Raw genomic sequence first — 20,858 nt, 5'->3', positions numbered from 1 at the left:
TTGAATGCAACTTGTTTTAAGTATATTTTGAGAAGATCAATGGTTAAAGCAGAGACCAGGAAGAGAGAGTAGGTAATGGCAACAAAATTTACAGCATTAAATATATATATCTGAGCTTTTCAGATACAGGTTGTTTGCAGTAGCTGCAAGACAAGAGAGTTTCACTGCAGGGCTTGTAAGACCTAGTTTCAGGGTTTCTAAATCAATGCCACAATATTCCACTCTTCTGGAAATAAAGTGCTGCAAGAAGAAATCTAGAAAAAAAATGTGCTGGGAATGAGCCTGTTTATAAGTACTTACTGCAAGGAAGATCTGAAGAGAGCTGTGAGCCACTTCTATGTACTGGTATTCAAGAAAACACCCCGAGACAGTGATATAACGATGATCCTCTGGTGCCCAGTCTGGGGCTGGGGTTACTGAGGTCACGGTGCAGCCTGGCCCATTCTCCATCCACCAAGAACGATGCATTGAGATATTAAAAGTCAGAATGAGATCTGTTTCCTGCAAAAGAACAAATGAAGAATTAACATGATGGGATGGTACCCTGTTACTAGTTGCCTCAGCTAGAGGTTTCTCAGCAGGTAGACAGAAGCAAGGAGCAGCAAAAATGCTGTACTGTCACGTGAAGATTAATGGAACTTGCCTGTTGCAAGCTCATGTAGCTGCACCTTGACAGGCAGATTTTTTTTTTTAAGTATATAGAAAACAATCCTGCAATCCAGGATCTGCTCCCAGACATTACAGTAGCCTGGACCATATCTGTCATTCCTGTTACATTTCCCATGTTCCGCTGGAAATCCTAAAACCTGATGGATTTGCATATTTTCCCCCCAACCTTCCTCTGATCAGTTCCTAGAAGAATAACTCCTATTTGGGTGGTCTGATTAACCAAATTAGACAAGAATCCATTTGTAAACTTCAGTATGTGTGGGTATTTTGTAAAGAATGGAATACGGGAAGTAAAACTGTGATAGCTCTACTGAAATACTGGAAGAGGTGCAGCAAAAGAGTTTAGCCTTACTGCTTGAATTTAGAGCCTCCTCTTCTGAATTCTTAGTAATGCCCATCTCAACCTTCTACCTTCATATTTTTTCTAAGGAAGCAGCTACTGAGTCTTGTCTTGTCTAAAGACTGTTCAGCTTGTTAAATAAAGGGCAAAGAGACAAGCAACCTTTAAATCCCACACAGCTGGTTCTTTCAAGCTAGTGCAAGGGAGTAACAAGTCAGCCATGCTTTCCATTAAGACTGTGCTTATAAATAGTTCATAAAGGATTAATAAATGATTAATATACATCATAAACAATACTACAGATATGACTCTCATAAATTATACTTGGTTGCACAATACTTGAGGGTGTTATACATGGTTATAAACAAACGTGGACCTTGCGGATTCTGTAATAGCCTACGCTGCATATCAACTCTTTATAAACTATTTATAAATGTAACCTCATTGTAAAGTGTGAGTATCTAATCTGTGTGCACATGTGCTCAGTCAYGTAAAAAAGATTGCTTTTAAGTAATGTCTTTCAGAGCCAAACTCTCCACATACCTAACCTACATTTTTTCAGCCTGATGATATTAATAATTAAAGTTCTCATAAAGTTTTCAAAATGTTACAAACTAATTAGATTTACCATGCCAAAATGAATATAATGCCCATTCTGAAGCAGATATATTGTCCCCCTATTTTCCTCCCTTCAAAAATAGTCATTCTTCAATTCTACTTATTTTTCACTTTTTGCATTAATTCAGGCAAATGTAACTCCACTCAGTGAGGTGTTTGATAATGTCATGACTGATATGCTGAAAGCACCATAAATATTACTTTAATGAATAATTGCCCAGTGTTGTTAGAACAGMCAGGTCCAGCAAGTGATTAGATATATGAATAATCATATGACACTTCCCATAAATTTAGTGATSCAACTAACCTCAAGCATCTTGAAGGTAACTAAGATTACTGTGAACATTTGTATAAACAGTCCAAATTTGCTAAAAGTAGGCATATTTTTCTACATTTATATGCCTTCACCCCCAACACATCTCACCTGACTGTGGACCTCTCTCTAGCAAATCTGCTACTCTGGTGCCTGCCAGATTCTGTCTATCTTAGAGTACAGTCAATAGATATTTTACCCCAACATCAAAGGCACCTTTTTCTATTTTTTTTTTTTTCCTTTCTTTCTGGAGCCAGAGTTGTTATGGTTCCTTTGTAGCACAAAGTCCTTCTCACCCAGTGTAAGAGGTTCAAGAATGGGTGAATATCTTTGGAGGAACTTTGCTTGAAGTAATGGATTTATTCCTAAATAACTGAAATCAAAATCCATCATCTTATTGTCAGAAAATATTTAAGCTATTCAAGTTACCATGGAAAACTCTTAACCTCTAGTCTCTTATCAGAGCAGYGGTGTGACTAGGACTCTTTGTTTGGACAAATAGGACTTTTTGTTTGGCTCTATTTTATCGTTCTGATACATCCAGAAGAATCATGATGGACTAAAAGTACTTTACAAAGTGCAGATAAGAGATGAAAAATGTGTTCCTTGAAAAATAAAGGAATAAATTAGTTGACTGAAACTGAGTATTTGTTTAGCACCTGCCAGGTGAAGTAAAAATGTATTATGTAAAACATAAAGATCAAAATTGGACTCTAGTGAGAAATTCATTGCTTTAAAGACACATTTGCTTCTGCAAGGTGCTGCAGTCCAAAATACTTTTGGTTAAAACTATAATTAAAGTTCCAAGTTACACAGAAATTATAATTACAAAGTAAAATCTTTATAATTAAATAATAATAATAAAARAATCACAAAATCCAGCTTTCTTTCTCCCTGAGTTTATTCCCACAAATTCCCTTGCTTCCAAATCATATTTTGGCACTTAGGTTGAATGCTGTGATTACGACTAATGATCTTTCTTTGTTCAAAAATCTTTTGCTGATTATCAGTAAAATTAAAAAAACCTATTGTCAGTCTGTATTCTATTTTTATCCCAAGTAAATCAGTAAAATGCTGTGTGGTTCATAAATGCTGTGTCTGTTCATAAAACACACCTGATACCTGTCACAGGAGTGTTATCTCCCTTAATTCATGGCATTAGAAAACAAACAAAAAACAACTTTTAATGAAAGCCTGAACTTTAAATCCTGCAAAAATTTGATTGAAGTCATTGAGAAGACTTTTAAACTATACTATAACTAAACTATACTATATTAAACTATACTAAGTATAARCTATACTAAACTAAAGCTATTACATATCTGATTAATTAAGAGAGGCCAAGTTCAGAAAAGGAAGTAGTAAGTGAAAGTGAAATCTGGGTCTGGTAAGATGGAAATTCATGGTAAGATGAAAATCATGGTACGATGCATGTCTCTGTACAAATATGACAGTAAAAAGACGGATAATGAAGTCGATTTTCACAAAAATCACATAAATTAGTCCCTGTGAATTCTTACCTCCAAAACATGTGGGATAAGAATAAATACAAAAAGAACCTAGTTAGTACAMAGTCAGCTGTATTAAGAAGTTGGACCTCAGGTATTAAGCACTGTAGGTTTTGATCTTGCTCATAGTCTTCAAACCATGTCCTTCTACATTCAATCAGATTAGAAGGACATTTCCTGTTGTCTAATAGCAAAGAATATCTAGTTTATGAAGAGTTTTATGTCTTAATAACAAAACTGATAAGGACTCAAATGTCCTTTTAGAACTCTGTGAGTTTCTAAAGTAAAGACTACATCTACCACTAACAGCTATTATATTGGAAATATTTAGAATTATTCTTTAACAAGCCCACTTGCTATTTACTCTGCTGTTTGAATGTACTTTTAGTGGACAGAGATGAAGACTGCTCTGGAATCGAGGGATTTTGTGCTCTCCTGTGTATTTGCCATATGTTTTCTTCCAAACATCTGTGGCTCAGACGATGATCGGAAAAATGCAGCGAAATGGTCTAATGGGCCTTGGAATTGTGAAAACTTAAAGTCCTTTTGATACACATCAGGCATGTCGATACGAGGTTGTTCGCAGTTTGTACATCAAGGAAGATTTTATTATCTTAAGTTCAACAAGCAGCTACTTCCTTCATGTACACAGAAATACATCTGTATGAGCTTTATTGATGATCACTGGTGATGCTTTTGTAAATCCTAGTGACATTTGTAAAGCCTGTTAATGAAAATCAGAGCATTAAAGTAGATTTTGCTATTCACACAGGGCAAAAATCAGAGGAAAATATTCAGTAGGACATCTTCTGTTCTAAAGATGTCACAGTATTTTTAGTGGTCAGGAGTGGTACTGCGGAACTGGACAAAATTACAGCTTGGAGATGTCACAGATACTACAAGTTCAGACATCTTCATGTGTGTAATGTCATTCTAGCTTGGTTTGTGAAAACTATGGAATCCTGATAGTTCTATATCTGTCTAATATAGCATATAACAGCTTTGCACAATACTTTTTCTTAGGAATAATTTTGCAGATCGCCTGTTTGAGGCAGCTAATCGCAGAACATGGAACATGGCAGGAATGGTGTTAGAAGCTGTGTTAAAAGTTGGTAGGAATAAATATGGCCTTCTTTGTATTAATGAGCAGCAACAGGACAGGTGTACTCAAAATGAAGACTGTGTATGTATATTACAACTCCTATGTATTAACATGTATACTACTTCCGTTCAATAACTATTTATTGTAAGGGTTTTGTTAAGTGCTGTGGTGCAGTTTGGAACAGATGATCCCAAAGAATCCAAGAGAATTCCAAGCAAAAATAAATGTGGTAGTGAATCAAGGTTATTCTTTTTAAAAGTACAAGAGATTGTGAAGACTAAGGGAAATTAAACTGTATTAGGAAATGAGATTCTTCCATTTTTTCTAATTATTTTCTAACTAAGAATTTCTGAAATCTGTGCAGATCTGCCAAGTAAAAGTATAGTCAAAGACAACCATGCAACTTCCCTATTTCATTTTTCAAACCCAAACCAGCAAGAACAGGCTGCTTGGAGAATGAATGATCACACARCTTTTCAGTGATAAAAGATCAGTGTCTGAAAGCATCTACAGTTCAGGATGCCTCGTATGTTCAGAGGCCTCTACAAGCAGGTTTTTCTTCTGTTACCTCACTTTTCCACTAAATGTAGCTCCCATCAGGCAGTAGCATTTTCTTATTCATGCAGACTTTTTCTGTCTAAAGAAACAACTGTTCTTAGTGAAGAATAAAAATACAGCTTGGCAGCTGTGTGGTTTCTTTTTTTTTTTTTTTTTTTTCTTTCTTAGCCACAGTCAATATAAAGGAAATAATTATTGTAAAATTGTGCAGGGATCATGGACTTCTATTATCAAATCTTTTTTATTCCGTTGTATCTTAAACTATTTCTAGCCTCTCACAGTTTTTTTTGTCCTGGGTAATTCTTTCCCCTACAATTTTGTGTTCATGTATGAATATTCATATTAATTTGAATATTTTTTCAGTAACTCAAAATTATGTCTTTGAATTTCCTATTGCATAAGAATTTTGCCTCAGTATAACTCCAAATATGATGTAGAGTGATAAGCCAAATGCCATTAATGAGATAAGATTGAATCAGTATGAATGTATCCAGCAGATTTACTTCTGCAGTTCATCAGTGATAAAAGTATAAGTTATCTCACTGTTAGCTTTTCTAATCTTCCCCTGTCCTGTTGAAAATACTCCAAATGTAACTGAAATGATTTCTAGGATAGCGTACATCCAAAGATCTCAGTGGATTCCTTATAAAGACATAGGTGTGAGAGAAAGACATCACTCAGGTGTGCTGATTTTCTCTTCTAAAACGAAACTACAGGGTTATATGAACAAAATAGTGTAAAATAGTCCTCAAAAAGTCTAGCTACTACAATACAGGGATTGACAATGTATAACTCTGTTATACCATTCCTATCAGTAATCTTGTGGAATTTAGAGCTGCAATTAATGTTATCTTAATTAAGATCTTCATATTTTCTAGTATTGAAATATCTACATTGACAAACCTTACAATTCTGTTGTTACCATTTATTAAAAAAAAAAAAGATACCCTGCTAAACTCCTGAATATTAATTCCATCAGTTCAGCAGCAGCAACGTTTTTCATTATCAGCTTTGTTCAAGAAATTTTTCTCTATATAGTTCTTCAATTAAAAATATCATAAAAATAAAGTAAAAATTTGGATTTTTTACTGCAAGGTTAAAGTGATTATTATTATCTCATGAATATTTTTCATACTTAAACAGAATATTTTTAGACTAAGAATGTTAAATCTTTTTAGACTAAGAATTTAAATCCTTTGATTTTATTTTACAGGGAAAAGGAGAAACAACTTCATCTGAGTATTGCGTGATGTACAGTCAGTTATTATTGGGACTTGATAGGTTACAGTCTTTGGGCTATCACATAGGAATCTAAGTCTTCTACAAATTTAGTGAGGGTACCAAACACTAGAATATTATAAAACACTTTCTGGAAGATTTAAGCTTGGTAGAATGATAAAAAAAACATTGAAAAGGGCAGCTGAACAGAGCTTCCCACATCACGAAGTATTAGTTAACTATGAGATCCAGAAGTCTGGAAATAATAAGCTGAAAATTTAAACCTGAAGATACAAAAAGGCAACAGACATATTTTGGTGTATCAAAAAATGATGATCCAACAGGTATATTAGAAAGCTAATTTTCAGTTACAAGTGTTTTACAGTCATTCAAAATTCAGTGTAATTCTGAATTTCTTTTCTAAATTAAGTGAATATTATGACTATTTCTCACTTTTTGCTGATTTTAGATTTAAAATAAATGATTTCAAGTTTACAGAAATATCACTATATTTGTATTAGGTTATCATTTACAGAACAGAATGCTTTTTAGTCACTTTAGTCTCTCAAGATGGATTTTCTTCTCTTCTTTTTAAATGGTAAAGGAAATATGCTTCATATTCTTTTTATCCACGCACATACATAGATCAATAGTGCTTAGAATTTGCAGAGATAAATATAAATAACCTTCTAATTCTAAAAAAAAAATACTCTAAGGACAAGGACATCTTAAATTTKTACAATATCCAATGGACTGAGAAGAGTTTCCAGTGAGCTAAGAACAAAGCTACAAATGGAAAGGTCTAGGTCCTCAGTAAAATAATAGGACCAAAGAAGTATCTTTAAAATGTTTCCTTTTCTAAGATAAATGGTTGCTAAGCCATCTCAAGAATACTCTGCTTAATCATGCCTCTCCAAGGCCAAGTTTCATCATGGTCAACAATTTAGTAGGGAAGACTGCAAAAGAACTTCTCTGATAGTTTTACTTCTCTGATACAGTCTGTTCAGAAGAAAATTCCTTCATTAAATATCTCAGTGGTTCTGTTTATTTTGTGAAAGAACAAAACAATTGTCACAGGGCTGTGTTATACCACTATGACTAACTTTAGTTCATAAAGAGTTCATTTACGTCCTTGTACATGAAGATATTTATTAGAATATGTAAGGTCATATTCAGATTTGATATATCAAACTCTTTTCGCTTTATATGTAGTAATTAATTTAACAGTAAGTGAAACTGCTCTTTCTTTTTGTACATCTTATGTCACTTATCATGGACCACAGATTAATTTTATGAAAACTGATTGATTATCCACTACTGTCATCTAACTGCAAAAATAAGATCTAACTTATCTTGAATACGAAGTAAATTGAGGATGGTTGGTATACCAGCTGTACCCTTTGGGGAAGTTGAGGAAGTTACCCTAAGGAAATTCACAGTTTCTTCTGTTCCAGAGATGGTAATTTCTATTTTTCTAAAGTGTTTCTCAAAAATTATTTTGAAACTACTAGGGAATTCTAGCTGAATTTGGAGAACAGTTATAGTTTAAAAATGAAAAGAACGAGAACAATACCATAAAGTATTCATTTCAACGTTTACAGAAGAAAATGTCAGAGCTTTTTAAACCAGACTCATTAGGGCATTTAAGCAGCAAATTGAAATASAAAATGCTAGTACTTCCATTTATTCATGGTAGGCGATATGGGTTCAGATCTCATATTTCCATGATTTAGCTAGTGTATTTTGCTCTTGTGAGTTACTAGTAAAGGATGACCATACCCATCAGATTAGTAAACTACAGCTTCATAAAATATTTTGAGGACATTTTAAAAGAATCAGTAAATAACTTTGGACAAATGTGTTTTCTATGAAGTTCTCAGAAGCACACTTTAAGGAATAATATTGTGATGCCCCGTCAGACTTTAGCTAGTATGAAGGAATGTGCCCTCATGCACCATAAAAGAAAAAGTAGCAGCTGAAATTAGCTAAGGGCTAATCTAGCCCATAGATTAATCTGTTACTAAGCTACATACTGACTACTCTGCATGCAATGCTGCTGTATCACACAGGACTGTCTGCAGAGTTTAAGAATACCTATGTTGAGATGGCAAAAACAGTTAAATAAAAGGATCCACTATTTGCACATCTTAGCCTTATCATAGTATYTTATCCTTTTTATAATATATAGTTTGTATAGCAGACATATGGTTACAGACTACATAAGACTATATATACTTTTACGTATAGCATACAAAAYATAGCATAAATAGCATGTATAGCCAAAGAAATATCATGCAAATTCACAGTGAAGGGTTATGGTTTTGAACTAATAGTGTTACCAGGTGATAAAAATACTTTCTAAATATCATAGTATTTCATCATAAAACTTTTTATAATAGCTTTGTTTCCCATGATTTTCTTCTCCTTCCTCTTAGATACAAATATTTTCATTGAAGATGCAGCAGTTAACAAGTCATGTTATTTAATGATATAACAAATACTACTTTGCATTGTGTGCTTCTCCCTTCTTTGTAAAAGCTTTGTTCTCTTTTCAATAGTTAAATTGTAAAAACAAGCATAAAATAAAAAAAGGAATATACGAATCAGTTGGCATTATTTTAAAGTTGATCTGTTCTTGCATTTTATTTCAGATATTAAGTGTAAATATTAAGGAGATATTTTTGTAAAAGGCAATGAAGAGTAATTTCTTAATTGAACAGTAGTATCTTGTATCTGGTAGACACCCTTTAAAATTGGTTCCTTGATAAGCTATGTCAATAGTTTAATGTCAGCTCATATGAGAAGTCAGTTCCACTATTACAGGAGATTGATGTTTTGACACTTTGTTCCATCTCACACGGCTGTGCAMAAGGAAAAATTACCTTTCAGTTCAAATTTTCATTGATTTGTTTCAAAGGCAGAATAAGACTCCCATTCTAGTTTCCTACTAGTTAGTAAMTAACTAGTAGTTTCCTACTAGCTACTAACTAGTAGGACTTTTCAGTGAGAATACAGGCTCCATCTGTTACAGCTGAGCACTGCCTGGCAGGTGAGCAGYCTGCAGAGAGCCTCGAGGACACTAAGGTGAGAATGAGCCAGAACAGCAAAGATGAACCACAGCATCCTGGGCTGAATTAGGCAGATGGTTGCAAGATGGATGGAGGAGATGATCCTTTCACTTCACTTAGCTCTGGTGAAACTAAATCTGGAGTGCAGCGTCCAGTGTTGGTCTCTACAGTGCAAGACTRCTTGCAGGCCTCCTGGCCAGGAAGAGGAAGTGGGTAAGGCTTCTACAGGCAACTACAGGAAGCCTCTGGATCACAGGTTCTGGGCCTCATGGGATACTTYAACCACCCCGATGTGTGCTGGGATAATCACACAGCCGGGGACAGTCCMGAAGGTCCCTGCAGAACATTGCAGATGATAAATTCTTGATGCAAGTGGTTGATGAGCCAACAAAGGGAGGGGCACAGCTAGACCTGGTACTAACAAACAGAGATGGTCTAGTGGGAAATGTGAGCGTTGGGCGCAGTCTTGGCTGCAGTGACCATGAGATACTGGAATTCATGATCTTGCATGGAGGAAGCTGGGCAAGAAGTAGGATTGCAACCCTGGATTTCAGGAGAGCCAATTTTCACCTCTTCAGGGAGCTCCTTGGAGCTGCCCCCTGGATCAGGGTCCTAGAAGGAAAGGGAGTCTAGGAGAGCTGGCTAATATTCAAGCACCACTTTCTCCAGGCTCAGGGTCAGTGCATTCCTAGAAGAAAGAAGTTGAGCAAGGTGGGTAGGAGACCTGCATGGATGGACAAGGAGCTGTTGTGTAAACTTAACAAGAAAAAGAGAGCATACAGGATGTGGAAAAAGGGCCAGGCCACATGGGATGAATATAGACACACTACCAGAGAATGCAGGGATGCAACAAGGAAAGCCACGGCCCATCTGGAATTAGAGTTAGCAAGGGATATCAGAAACAACAGGAAGGGCTTCTATAAATATGTCAGCARCAAGTGGAAGACTAGGGAAAATGTAGGCCTGCTGCTAAATGGGGAGGGGACCTTAGTGACGGAGGATGCAGAGAAAGTAGTGTTACTGCTACGGCTAGTCCCCATAGACTACAGAGCCCAAATAAAAGAGAGGTAAGCATGAGAGAAGACCTTCCACTGGTTGAGGAGGATTGGGTTAGGGATTAATTAAGCAAACCGGACACCCATAAATCTGTGGGCCTGGATGGGATGCACCCCAGAATGCTGAGGGAACTGGTAGCATTTATTGCTCAGTCACTCTCTATCATCTTGGAGAGGTCATCGAGCCAGGAAACTACAAGCYGGTCAGCCTCACTTCCGTCCCTGTAAAGGTGATGGCGCAGTTCATCCTGGGGACCATCTCTAGGCATGTCAAGGAAAAGAAGGTGCTCAGGAGTAGTCAGCATGAATTCACCATGAGGAAGTCATATTTGAGGAATCTGATAGCCTTCTACAATGGGATGACTGGCTGGATGGACGAGGGAACAAGCTGTGGATGTTGTCTACTTTGACTTCAGCAAGACTTTTGACAGCGTGTCCCATAATATCTTCTTGGATAACTCCTGTCAGAGAAGTGCAAACTGGACGGGTGAACAGTGAGGTAGATTGAGAACTGRCTGATGGCATTGCTCAGAGGGTGGTGATAAATGGGGCTGAATCTGCTTGGAGGCCCGTGGCCACTAGTGTCCCCCAGGGGTCACCCAGGCCCCATTTTCCCCCAGAGAAAATGCTTTTTCTCTCTCAGTCATTTCACCTGACTCATATCACAATGCTTATGCCTGCATGTTTTATTTACAAGCATTTCATGCACACTAACTAAAATTTCACTTAAGATGCATCTTTGAATCCAAAGATCCTCCAGTTTCCACCCATGCTTAAGATGAAACACGTGGAGCAATGATCTTTAATGAGCATAGCTTAAGAGAGGCCTCTCTCTGTAGACCGAATCAGTGATTGAAAACTTTATTTAAGAAACTGACGGGGAGTAGATTTAGTATTCTAACTGTGGTGTCTGTGTCAGTTTCTTAAATTAAGTTTTCAGTAGCTGATTTAGCCCAGGGAAATGCAGAAATCTGGTTGAACTGTCTCTTGGGGCTGCTTATACTAAATTTTTTCTTTGTGTTTAGTGCTAAAGCAGAATTAGAGAAACTCCAGTGTCAAGATGTTAGAAGATCGATTATTTTTATTACTTTGAATTGGAAAGCTGGTATACACAATAGAGCACTTGCAGAATGATACAAGGAGCTCTTTTTTGATTTTCTGGTGTTCAAGAAGTTTGTGAATTCATGGAAGTAGGGTTAATTTTGTTTCAGGGAATAAATAATAGGATATCTGGTTTATTAAGTATAGGGTGGATAAAAATACTTTTATGAAAATATATTTCTGCCCAGTGGAAAATATATAATCTTCAATAAGTTTTAAAGTATCTGTATAATCACTTTATTATGAAGTGCTAGCAATAAACCACATCCTCTCTGTCCCTTTTCTTTGGATAAAATTCTCCCAATAAATTACTTGCAAGCATCACTGATTTTGAATGTTTCTTGGATAAAGGCATCAAAAGTATTGAAACTTCTGTGAGGAGTAGTCTTCTGCATAGAATGATGCAATTCTGAATTCACTAGGAGCTGAAGATGTCCAGGGAAGATAGAAGTAAAGTCATATATGCTTTCAACCTAAAATAAAGACTTTCATCTGAAAGGGTGAACTGTGAAGTGTTATTACAGTGTATATCTCTGTTAGAACAAATGGGCTTTCAACTTAAAAACTAATGGCACAATCAGGCTTTAAAATAAAGATTGCATAGTTTAGCACCCTAAGCTTAGGAAATGACAAATTCAGGCTTTTATGTGCAACCTTGATTCTGCCTTATGCACCTCAGCATTACRGTATAGTGCTTAATTGCATACCATTTCAACAACTTGAGTTAAGCACACAGCATCTTGTTCATCATTAAGTTATCCTCACATATTATTCAGTCTTATGACAGTTCAGAATGATTTGTAGAGATTTCCATCTTAGTCCTAAATAATTTAAGAAATTATTTCATTTTTTTGTAATGTTTATAATTCCATTAAATTAATGGGATTCTCACAGCACATGAGATTAAAATTGTTATTTGAGTCCAGATAAATACAGAGATAAATACTTTCCAAGATATATACAGATTTGATTTATATATCTTTCTATATTAATGGTGATATATTTTTTTTTTTATTCTTGGTTTTTTTTTGAGCTGATTTTTTCCCTATTATGGTAAGTATTCCAAGATTCTTTAGTATGCTGAAGAGAATGTCAAATGGATGGAAGTTTAATGCTATCAAAACTGAGATATATTACATCTTGCTGGTTTGTCCCATAATAAGGCAATCTTTTAAGAAGGAAAACTATAAAACTATACTCAGAAAGAACTTTCAATGGTCCTTGGTCATAATGGTCATAATAAATCAAGCAATGCTATGCTGAGGTCTGTTGTGGATTCAATACTACTATATTTTCATTAATCATATGAATGATTGAATAGATAATAGACTTACCAAATGTGTACTGACAGTCTGCAAGTACAGTTGAAGACATGAGTAACATTCAAAAGCATCTTAAGAATCTAGAGATTTGTCCTGAAGTTGTGTTGCTGTTTAGCACACCTTTGCAAGTGCAAAAAACTGCTTAGACTGAAATAACTCGTTGCACAAGTATGATATGGCTGACGTGGTTCAGCAATAGTCCTTAAAGGTTATCATGGTTCAGATACTGAATAGGGGTCAATAATGTTGTGTTATTGTAAAAATAAACAGAAACAAAAGAAAAGGAATCTTCCATCTCAGTGATGTAAATAAGAGTGTAAAATTAAGCTTAGCTTAGTGCTAGCAAGGCTTCAATTTGAAATATTTCAATAAAAAGTGTGCAACAACTGGAGAAAAGTTGGAGGAGACTAACCAGACTAAATAGATGTCTGAGAGGWAGAGCTATGAAGCAAGACGGGAAGAATTAGGTTTTATTAACTCAGGAAAGAGAAGACTGAGAGYGTAACTGGCTGTTGAAAAGAACACAGTAACCTGATTCCCTATGAAGGAAATATCCATTATTGGCCCAAGAATGAAACCACATTGTAAGAAAAGAGGTTTCAGATAAGATCTGGAGAAAGAAATAATTTCTAAMGTTACAGGATAAGAAACCACCGAAATAGACTGCTTGGGCTCTGTTGTTTGCCTTTAAGAACAAATTAGACAAACTTCTGTCACGTTTTTCATACCTATTTAGGTTGGGGATATGGACTAAATGTCCTACTGAGTCATTCGGCAACGTGAGTCAATAATTGTAATAACAGAATTCATGGTTTTGGGAATACATAGTATTTATAAATATGTAACAGTTATCACCCRTCATTCCACTGAGGTTTGGTATATTTAATATAATAATTGGAAGTGCCCAACATGCAAGGCATAAACATAAATGAATTTAAATATAACACTTTTCCCTGGAGTTCTCTAACAGACATGAGCAATTTTAATGCAAGAGAAGGGAGATTCATTTCTGGAAGCAATTTTAAGTGAATGAGTCTCTATTTAAATGATACCTTCTTTCTTAGATTCCCAACTTTTGATACTGTGATTGCTATAGTACTTCCATCCATTCTCCCAGACTCCCAGAGTATGAAATGGAATGGCTCCAATTCATTTTTCTAGCTTTTTGATGCCTACCTCTGAGCCAGTCACCATAGAGTTAGTGGAGCTGCATTGACACCTTCAGGGTATGAGTCATCTCACTAGCTATAGAAGTCATCTTCAGTATAAGGTGAATCATTCCCTAAATGATTCCCCGYTCCTCTCTATCGGCTTTAGCGCAGATCTAAATGCTTACTCAAAATGCAGGTATCTGCATTCAGCTTCATATATGTAGGAAATAAAATATGCAAATCCTCTCAAGTACATATAATTCAGTTTAAAAATAAATGATATGTGCATGTGTATATATATATATATATGCATGTGTGTGCATCTGTGTAGGTGCATCTATGTAGGTGTGTGTATATAGATATACACATACACATATGCATCTCAAAAACCAATAATACCTGGCTTTGAGTATTTGTTTTCTGCAGATAGGGGTTCTAAGAAGGCACTGCGATTAGAAATATCTGGTAATTTGATCACCTGTTCTTTAAGTCCTTTTGGACTTTTTAGAAATTTGTTATTAAAGCATTCATGAACTCGTGTAGCGTGAAAAATTTGAGGACTTTCAGACAAGATTTCTGCAGCTTATGATTCCAGAAGATTGAGTTCTGAGCCAATTAACTAAACAACTAAGAATTGTAATCCCAGGGAATTCAGGCTGCACTGGAATCCCAGCTCCTAAGCAGGCAGATTCCCAGCCTTCTACCAGGATTTTGCATGGCTGCAATGTTCTGAAGGAAAACTCCAAACTTTAGTCTGATGTCCCACCAGAAATCTTGAGAAAAGGCCAGGTAAACTTTGCTTTCATAATAAAATCAAATTTACTGCAGAATTTGTCGTGAGAAAAATGTTTTAACTAGTCACAGGAAAGAAAAAAAGGAAAAAGAAAGGTAAGATAGTTTGTAGCTGACTATTTCTTACTTAATTTGACAAGGAGAATTTGATTTGTGGACAGAAAACTACAGTCTTAGGAAAAGAAGAAAAGATATGAATGATAAATTTCCCCAAGAAAAATAAAGGAAGTCATAGCTTATGAAAAAAAGTTTCAGAAACAACAAATAAAATTCTAAAGATATTGATAGTAGTCAGAAAAACAATGCTATAAACAAGCATTCAGGGAGATGAAAATGGAAAATTTTGGCCAAGAAACAGTCACAGTTCTAAAAATAAACTTAATAAGTTCAATAAGTTTTTTCATTAAATAGACRGAATGGGGATAAAAGAGGTTCCAGGGCTTTGTTCACCCAAACCTGAAGCCAGCAGAATTTCCTTTAGCTGATCCTATCTTAGTGATKAATATAATCTTAAACTGATTTGTTAAAATACAGTAACACGTTTAATTTTTTTGTAATCAGAAATGTATTAGCATTGACTATGTTTGGTTCCTATCTTATTCAGAAGATTAAAATATGATATCCTTTGATTTTGAATTTTTAAACTTAAATTGCTTGCAAAAAGGAAACAACTCTTTTTTTTTTTCTAGATATTTCAAAGGCAAATGGACTTGTAATTAGTCAGTCTTGTGGTCAATGAGACTGGTACGCATGTTTTTATTTCTTTGTATGAACTTGAATATAAATTTCCTAGTTTCCATTTTCATATGATGATTTTCAAATCTGTCAAGTCCTAATTTCTTATTCAATATTACTCTACTTCTTACTGCTGTCATACCTGTGGTGATCATTTATCATAAATTTATCATAAATAATTCCAGTTTCTACTCAACATCCTGCTGCTACTTGTAACTATCAACTGATATTTGTGTACCATACCTATGGATATATTAGATCCAGTGACTTTTGATGCCACCACAGAGTTCATATGCTTTAGAAATATCAGCAGCAAAGACCACTATTTCTACCTTCACAATAGATATTAATCATTTGATTAATGTGCAACATGCTTTCCTAATAAAGAGCAGATCACAGCTGATAATATCTGTTCTGCACACAAGAAGTATATTCGGTCCAATATTACAGCAGTCTAAATCAGTTATTAGTGGCAGTGTTTGCAAAGTAGTCATAAACACATTCTCTGAATCTTTAGATATAATTCTGTGAAATGGAGATTCTGATATTGCAACTGAATGTTGAATCAAAGTGAATAACCATACTTTACCTTTCCTATTAAAATCCAGTTATTACTTTCTCAGAGGTGTATTATTCATCTGATACAGAGCAGACAATGTGAATAAATGGAAATTATCTGTAACAAGATAGAACAAACTCTCTGATAAATCCCAAACGAAAGATTGTGAACTCCTTGATCATATGAGATGGAAAATCTTGCAAATGAGGGGATATTTACTGGATATACTTTATGGAGCTACCAAGTACTGTCAGTTGTTTAAGTGTTCACACCAAAACTGTWTACTGCATAAATGCATTACAAACAAGCCTCTCCCTGCTACTAGAAAATGACATGAAGTTCTTTAACTTGCCAGGCATATTATTGCATAACGTCTGAAAATCTGACTGGTTCTGTCTCAAATACAGTAAGAATAAACATCTTTAGGAGAAAGAATCAGAACTGAACTGATGCACAGATAGATGAGCATGTATCTATATCTCTCTCTATGCCTTTATACTTGAATGGATATGTACACAAACTTACCTGCGCTTTCTCTCACTTTTTAAATACAGCGAATGAAATCAGTGAATGATGGCCCTTGTCATTTGCCAGTGTTATTAAGCTGTAGGTGCCATTACCTTCTACGAGGAATAAATTCCTCTTGCTTAAATCTTAATTATATCTTCTATCAGATTTGCAAAATTTACATGTTCTAAAAAACAGTTCTAGAAGTGGAAGAGAAAGGAAGGAAAGAGAAAATATTCTTTTTTTCCTAGGAAWGTGAAAAGAAAGCAAGGATAGAAGTCTATCACTTAGACTCTGATATCAGGTAAATTGTGCAGATAGTAGCTCACAAGAGGTTTTGAAGGAATATGTTAATATAGTAGTAAAGTTAAGATCAAATTCTATGTCTAAACATACTATTGGGGCAGGATTATACTCACTTAACTTTAGGCATCTAAAAGCCAGATATCTGGTCAGAACTACTTCCCTGGTCAATGGAAAGGAGCTCTAGTAGGTGACTGTTAACACTCCTAAGAATAATTGCCAAAGATAGCCAGGATAAAATGGTSTGTAAGCAGAGATTGATTTTCCACTGGCCTGGATGATTAAGGCAATCTAAATGGCAGAACTTAAGATAGATAATTTGAATCACTTCCTATACTATTCCATGATTGTGCTATTGAAATCTCTTACTGATGTCCCCAGACACATACTTTTTGCAGGAATAGATGTTTTCCTAGTACTGAAACAGAATAAATGTCATTTTGTATTTTAATGTGTGACTTAGAATATTAAAAACTTAGAATATTAAAAAAAACTTAGAATATTAAAAACTTAGAATATGACTTAGATTTTTTTTTGTGTAATTAGGTGTATGTTGTATGTTCAATAGTCATCTCAAACAGCCACTACAGTCTTGTTACAAGTGCTTATATAGAGAGCTTGTATTAGGACAGCCTAAAAAAATCTGTTTTCACTTGCTTATGATTTTCTGAGTTGAAAAAGAACACTTTATCTAGACCTCTATAGATTATAATATTTTCTTTAAAGCCCCATTCAGACTATTAGCTCGTAAAACCCACCCCTATATGACCTCCAAATCCCTATGCACTGTTCTTAATCTCCATACTGGAGTAAAAGAAAAGCACAAATTCATTTGTCCTAAATAAAAACAGAACAATTCTTCCTTTGATGAAGAGCATATCTGAAATATTTCCAATTGTTTTGCCAAGTTTTCTTTTATAGACACATATATATGTACATATATTTATAAAATAGATGGAAGAGGATGAACAGCGGGAAATCCATGAAAATTTAACCTTTTTACCTCCTGCTATATTATTGTCAACAAATCAGAAAACTTGCTATCTGAGTTGGAAATCTCTTTTAAGTACATCTATTGAGTTTACTATAAAAGAAGGGTACATATATTATTGAAAACAGTTGTTAGCACACTACCTGATATTAATACACTGTTCAAGCCATGACAACTGGGTCAGGAAAGAAAAAAAAAAAAGTCTAGTTTAAAGGAAACCTCTTTAAAGTTGAGCTGTTCTTTATGCTCAGGTTACTTTGGGTTTATGAATATCTATTGACTTTGAAGACTATAGGTCTGATACTTTGACATGGCAATCTGACAAAGAAAGAAGAATGCTCTTGTATGTAATGCAGTTGTCCCATTCAGATGTGACACAAAGACGAGACATCTTGGTGTCAAAAATCTATAGACATGATTGGGTATTGGTATATAATATCTGTTTAATTACATCTGATGAAGTCAGAGCAGACTCAGAGTTATCACCAGACTGCATACACAGTATCTTTTTCTTCTAGAATCTTGAGTTCTGGCAGATTCCTCTCTAATCATAAAAACTGTATATGTAAAAATACAAAAAGTGTACATTTAACTGAGCCAGGCCATGAGGGGTTTGTTTGTTTGTTTCTTTGTTTGCTTGTTGTTGATAACTATACTGCAATGAGTCTAATGAATCCTTTAATTTTAAAATCTCTAGTGGAATCCCATCTATCTTCAAGTCATTAGGATAATTATGTTACAAGTGGGCATAAGAGTTGTTTTTGCAAGGTCTTTGTGTGAGGACTCACAATAATTGAACCACCCAAAGTAGAAAAATGTATCTTGTGACACTGAAGTTCAGTGTGAGATTGTGGCTTAGATGGATGTGCCTGTGTTGGCTTTAATTTAACTAATTTTGCATAATGATATTAATGAAGAAAGTGCACAAAAGACTTCAATCACTTAAAGATCCTGCGATAGGTACTTGCAGTAAGAGTCACAATGGTGCAGCTATATGGCTATTAGCATTTAACCTAAACAGAGTAAAGTTGTCATGGCTCTTTCTACACAAAGTGCAATCACCTTCTTTATTTAGTGAAAATGTTATTTTAAATTTGTGCTTCATTTTTCTACTCCTTTCGCTGTGGCATATAGTATAATATTACCCTTGCACTGATAGAAAGGGTGGTTGAAGCAACTTGTATATGTATATCCTCCCATTTCTCATTCATATTTCCTCTTTTTTTTTCTAGCTTTCCACAAAGACAGAACTAGGAGATTTTGAATAACAATAAATAAAAATATTCCAAGGCACCTATAGAACAAAAAAAGAGAAAATAAAACATAGAGCATGTGAGCCTCAAATGAACATCCTATACATTATGTGCTATGTGAGATACAGCCTTGCAGAAAATAATAGCATGTGAACTTTGCATGAAGTTTTTATCATGTTGCATATGACCGATGAGAAGTGAATTGAACTTTAATTCTGGCTTTTCTAAAAATGAGACATATCAAATTTTCACCTATAATACTTTTTCTCCGATGCATGTGGATAACATATAAACTTCTGCAAATACTTCCTAGACTTCAGTGGTTGTTTGTCAAATGCAGGGATAAAGCATAGATTACAGACACTGCTGCAGAAGTATCCTTGCACATTTTCACATAGGCCACTTTATTTTTTTATTTTATTTTATTTATTTAAATGTTCTGATTCCAAACTTGCATTCTGGTTTATGGAGATCGTAAAGTGTACTGCTATTGTGACTACTATTGCCAAACATTTTTTGATCCCTCTGGCAGGTTGTTCTAGTGTTTCTTTATGGGATTTAAACTAGATCTTTCTGGCTTTGAGAGGCTGTGCTCATTTATTTTTACTCACTAGAAAACCCTTCCAGCTGTACAGTCTTTTTTTTTTTTTTTTCATTAGAAGCTAATAAATTTGTCTTGAACATACACAATGCTAAAAGGCTTACTTTTCTGTGACTTGACCTAGCTTACTATGTCATCTAAACCCCTAAGCTTTATTTGTAAAGGCTGTTAATGCCATATCAGTATTCAGTTCCAAAACTTCATGTAATAGCTTTTTCTTGGGGCACAGTTCTACGAAACATGTGAAATTAATCAGAAATAATGTAACTTACAGTAGAGATAGGGAAGAATATTCTCTTGTTATTGAACAGTATCCAGGAAAAGAGGARGTAACTGATAAATGAAAATAAAAAAAAAATGCTCATCCACACACACTTGAAAAATCTTTAAATTATCCTTGAATAACTATTACCTCAAGTGACGACTATTTATTTGAAAAAAAAAATACCTGTAAGTGTGGGTTAGATGAGTGGACAGTGAGGTGGATTGAGAACTGGCTGGATGGCAGAGCTCAGAGGGTTGTGATGGGGCCAAGTCCAGTTGGAGGCCTGTGGCCACTGGTGTTCTCCAGGGGTCAGTACTGGGCCTGGTGCTGTTCATCAATGACCTGGACAAGGGCATGGAGTGCACCCTGAGCAAGTTTGCGGATGATACCCAACTGGGTGGAGTGGCCRACACTCCAGAAGGCTGTGCTGCCATCCAGAGGAATGTCATGATGACMAGGACAAGTGCAAGGCCCTGCACCTGGGGAGGAATAACCCCAGGCATCAGTACAGATTAGGGGCTGACCTGCTGGAAAGCAGCTCCACGGAGAGGGACCTGGGAGTCCTGGTTGACACTAAGTTAACCATGAGTCAGCAGTGCCCTCGTGGCCAAGAAGGCCAATGGGATCCTGGCTGCATCAGGAGGAGTGTTGCCAGCAGGTCAAGGGAGGGGATCCTGCCCCTCTCCTCAGCTCTGGTGAGGCTGCACCTGGAGTGCTGGGTGCAGTTCTGGGCTCCCCAGTATAAGAGGAACGTGGAGCTTCTAGAAAGGGTCCAGTGTAGAGCAATGAGGATGATAAAAGGACTGGAATGACAAAGAGGACAAAGGGA

General features: G+C 35.5%; 1 protein-coding gene across 4 annotated transcripts in view; it reads right to left on the bottom strand.

Moving 5' to 3' along the window:
• NKAIN2 (sodium/potassium transporting ATPase interacting 2) overlaps window positions 1-20,858 on the bottom strand; it is a 280,639-nt gene that overhangs the window by 77,263 nt on the left and 182,518 nt on the right. For all 4 annotated transcript variants that reach the window (XM_026054594.1, XM_026054592.1, XM_026054593.1 and 1 more), the window contains one exon: window positions 301-501. In XM_026054594.1, coding sequence (XP_025910379.1) covers window positions 301-468 — 168 coding nt within the window. In that variant the 5' untranslated portion in view covers window positions 469-501. The remainder of the gene's footprint in view (window positions 1-300; window positions 502-20,858) is intronic.

This window comes from Nothoprocta perdicaria, unplaced genomic scaffold (assembly GCF_003342845.1).
Source record: "Nothoprocta perdicaria isolate Ctin4 unplaced genomic scaffold, notPer1 scaffold_123, whole genome shotgun sequence".
Classification (NCBI taxonomy): Eukaryota; Metazoa; Chordata; class Aves; order Tinamiformes; family Tinamidae; genus Nothoprocta; species Nothoprocta perdicaria.
Note: the sequence above shows the minus strand (reverse complement) of the source record. Positions and strands in the feature narration are given on the sequence as shown.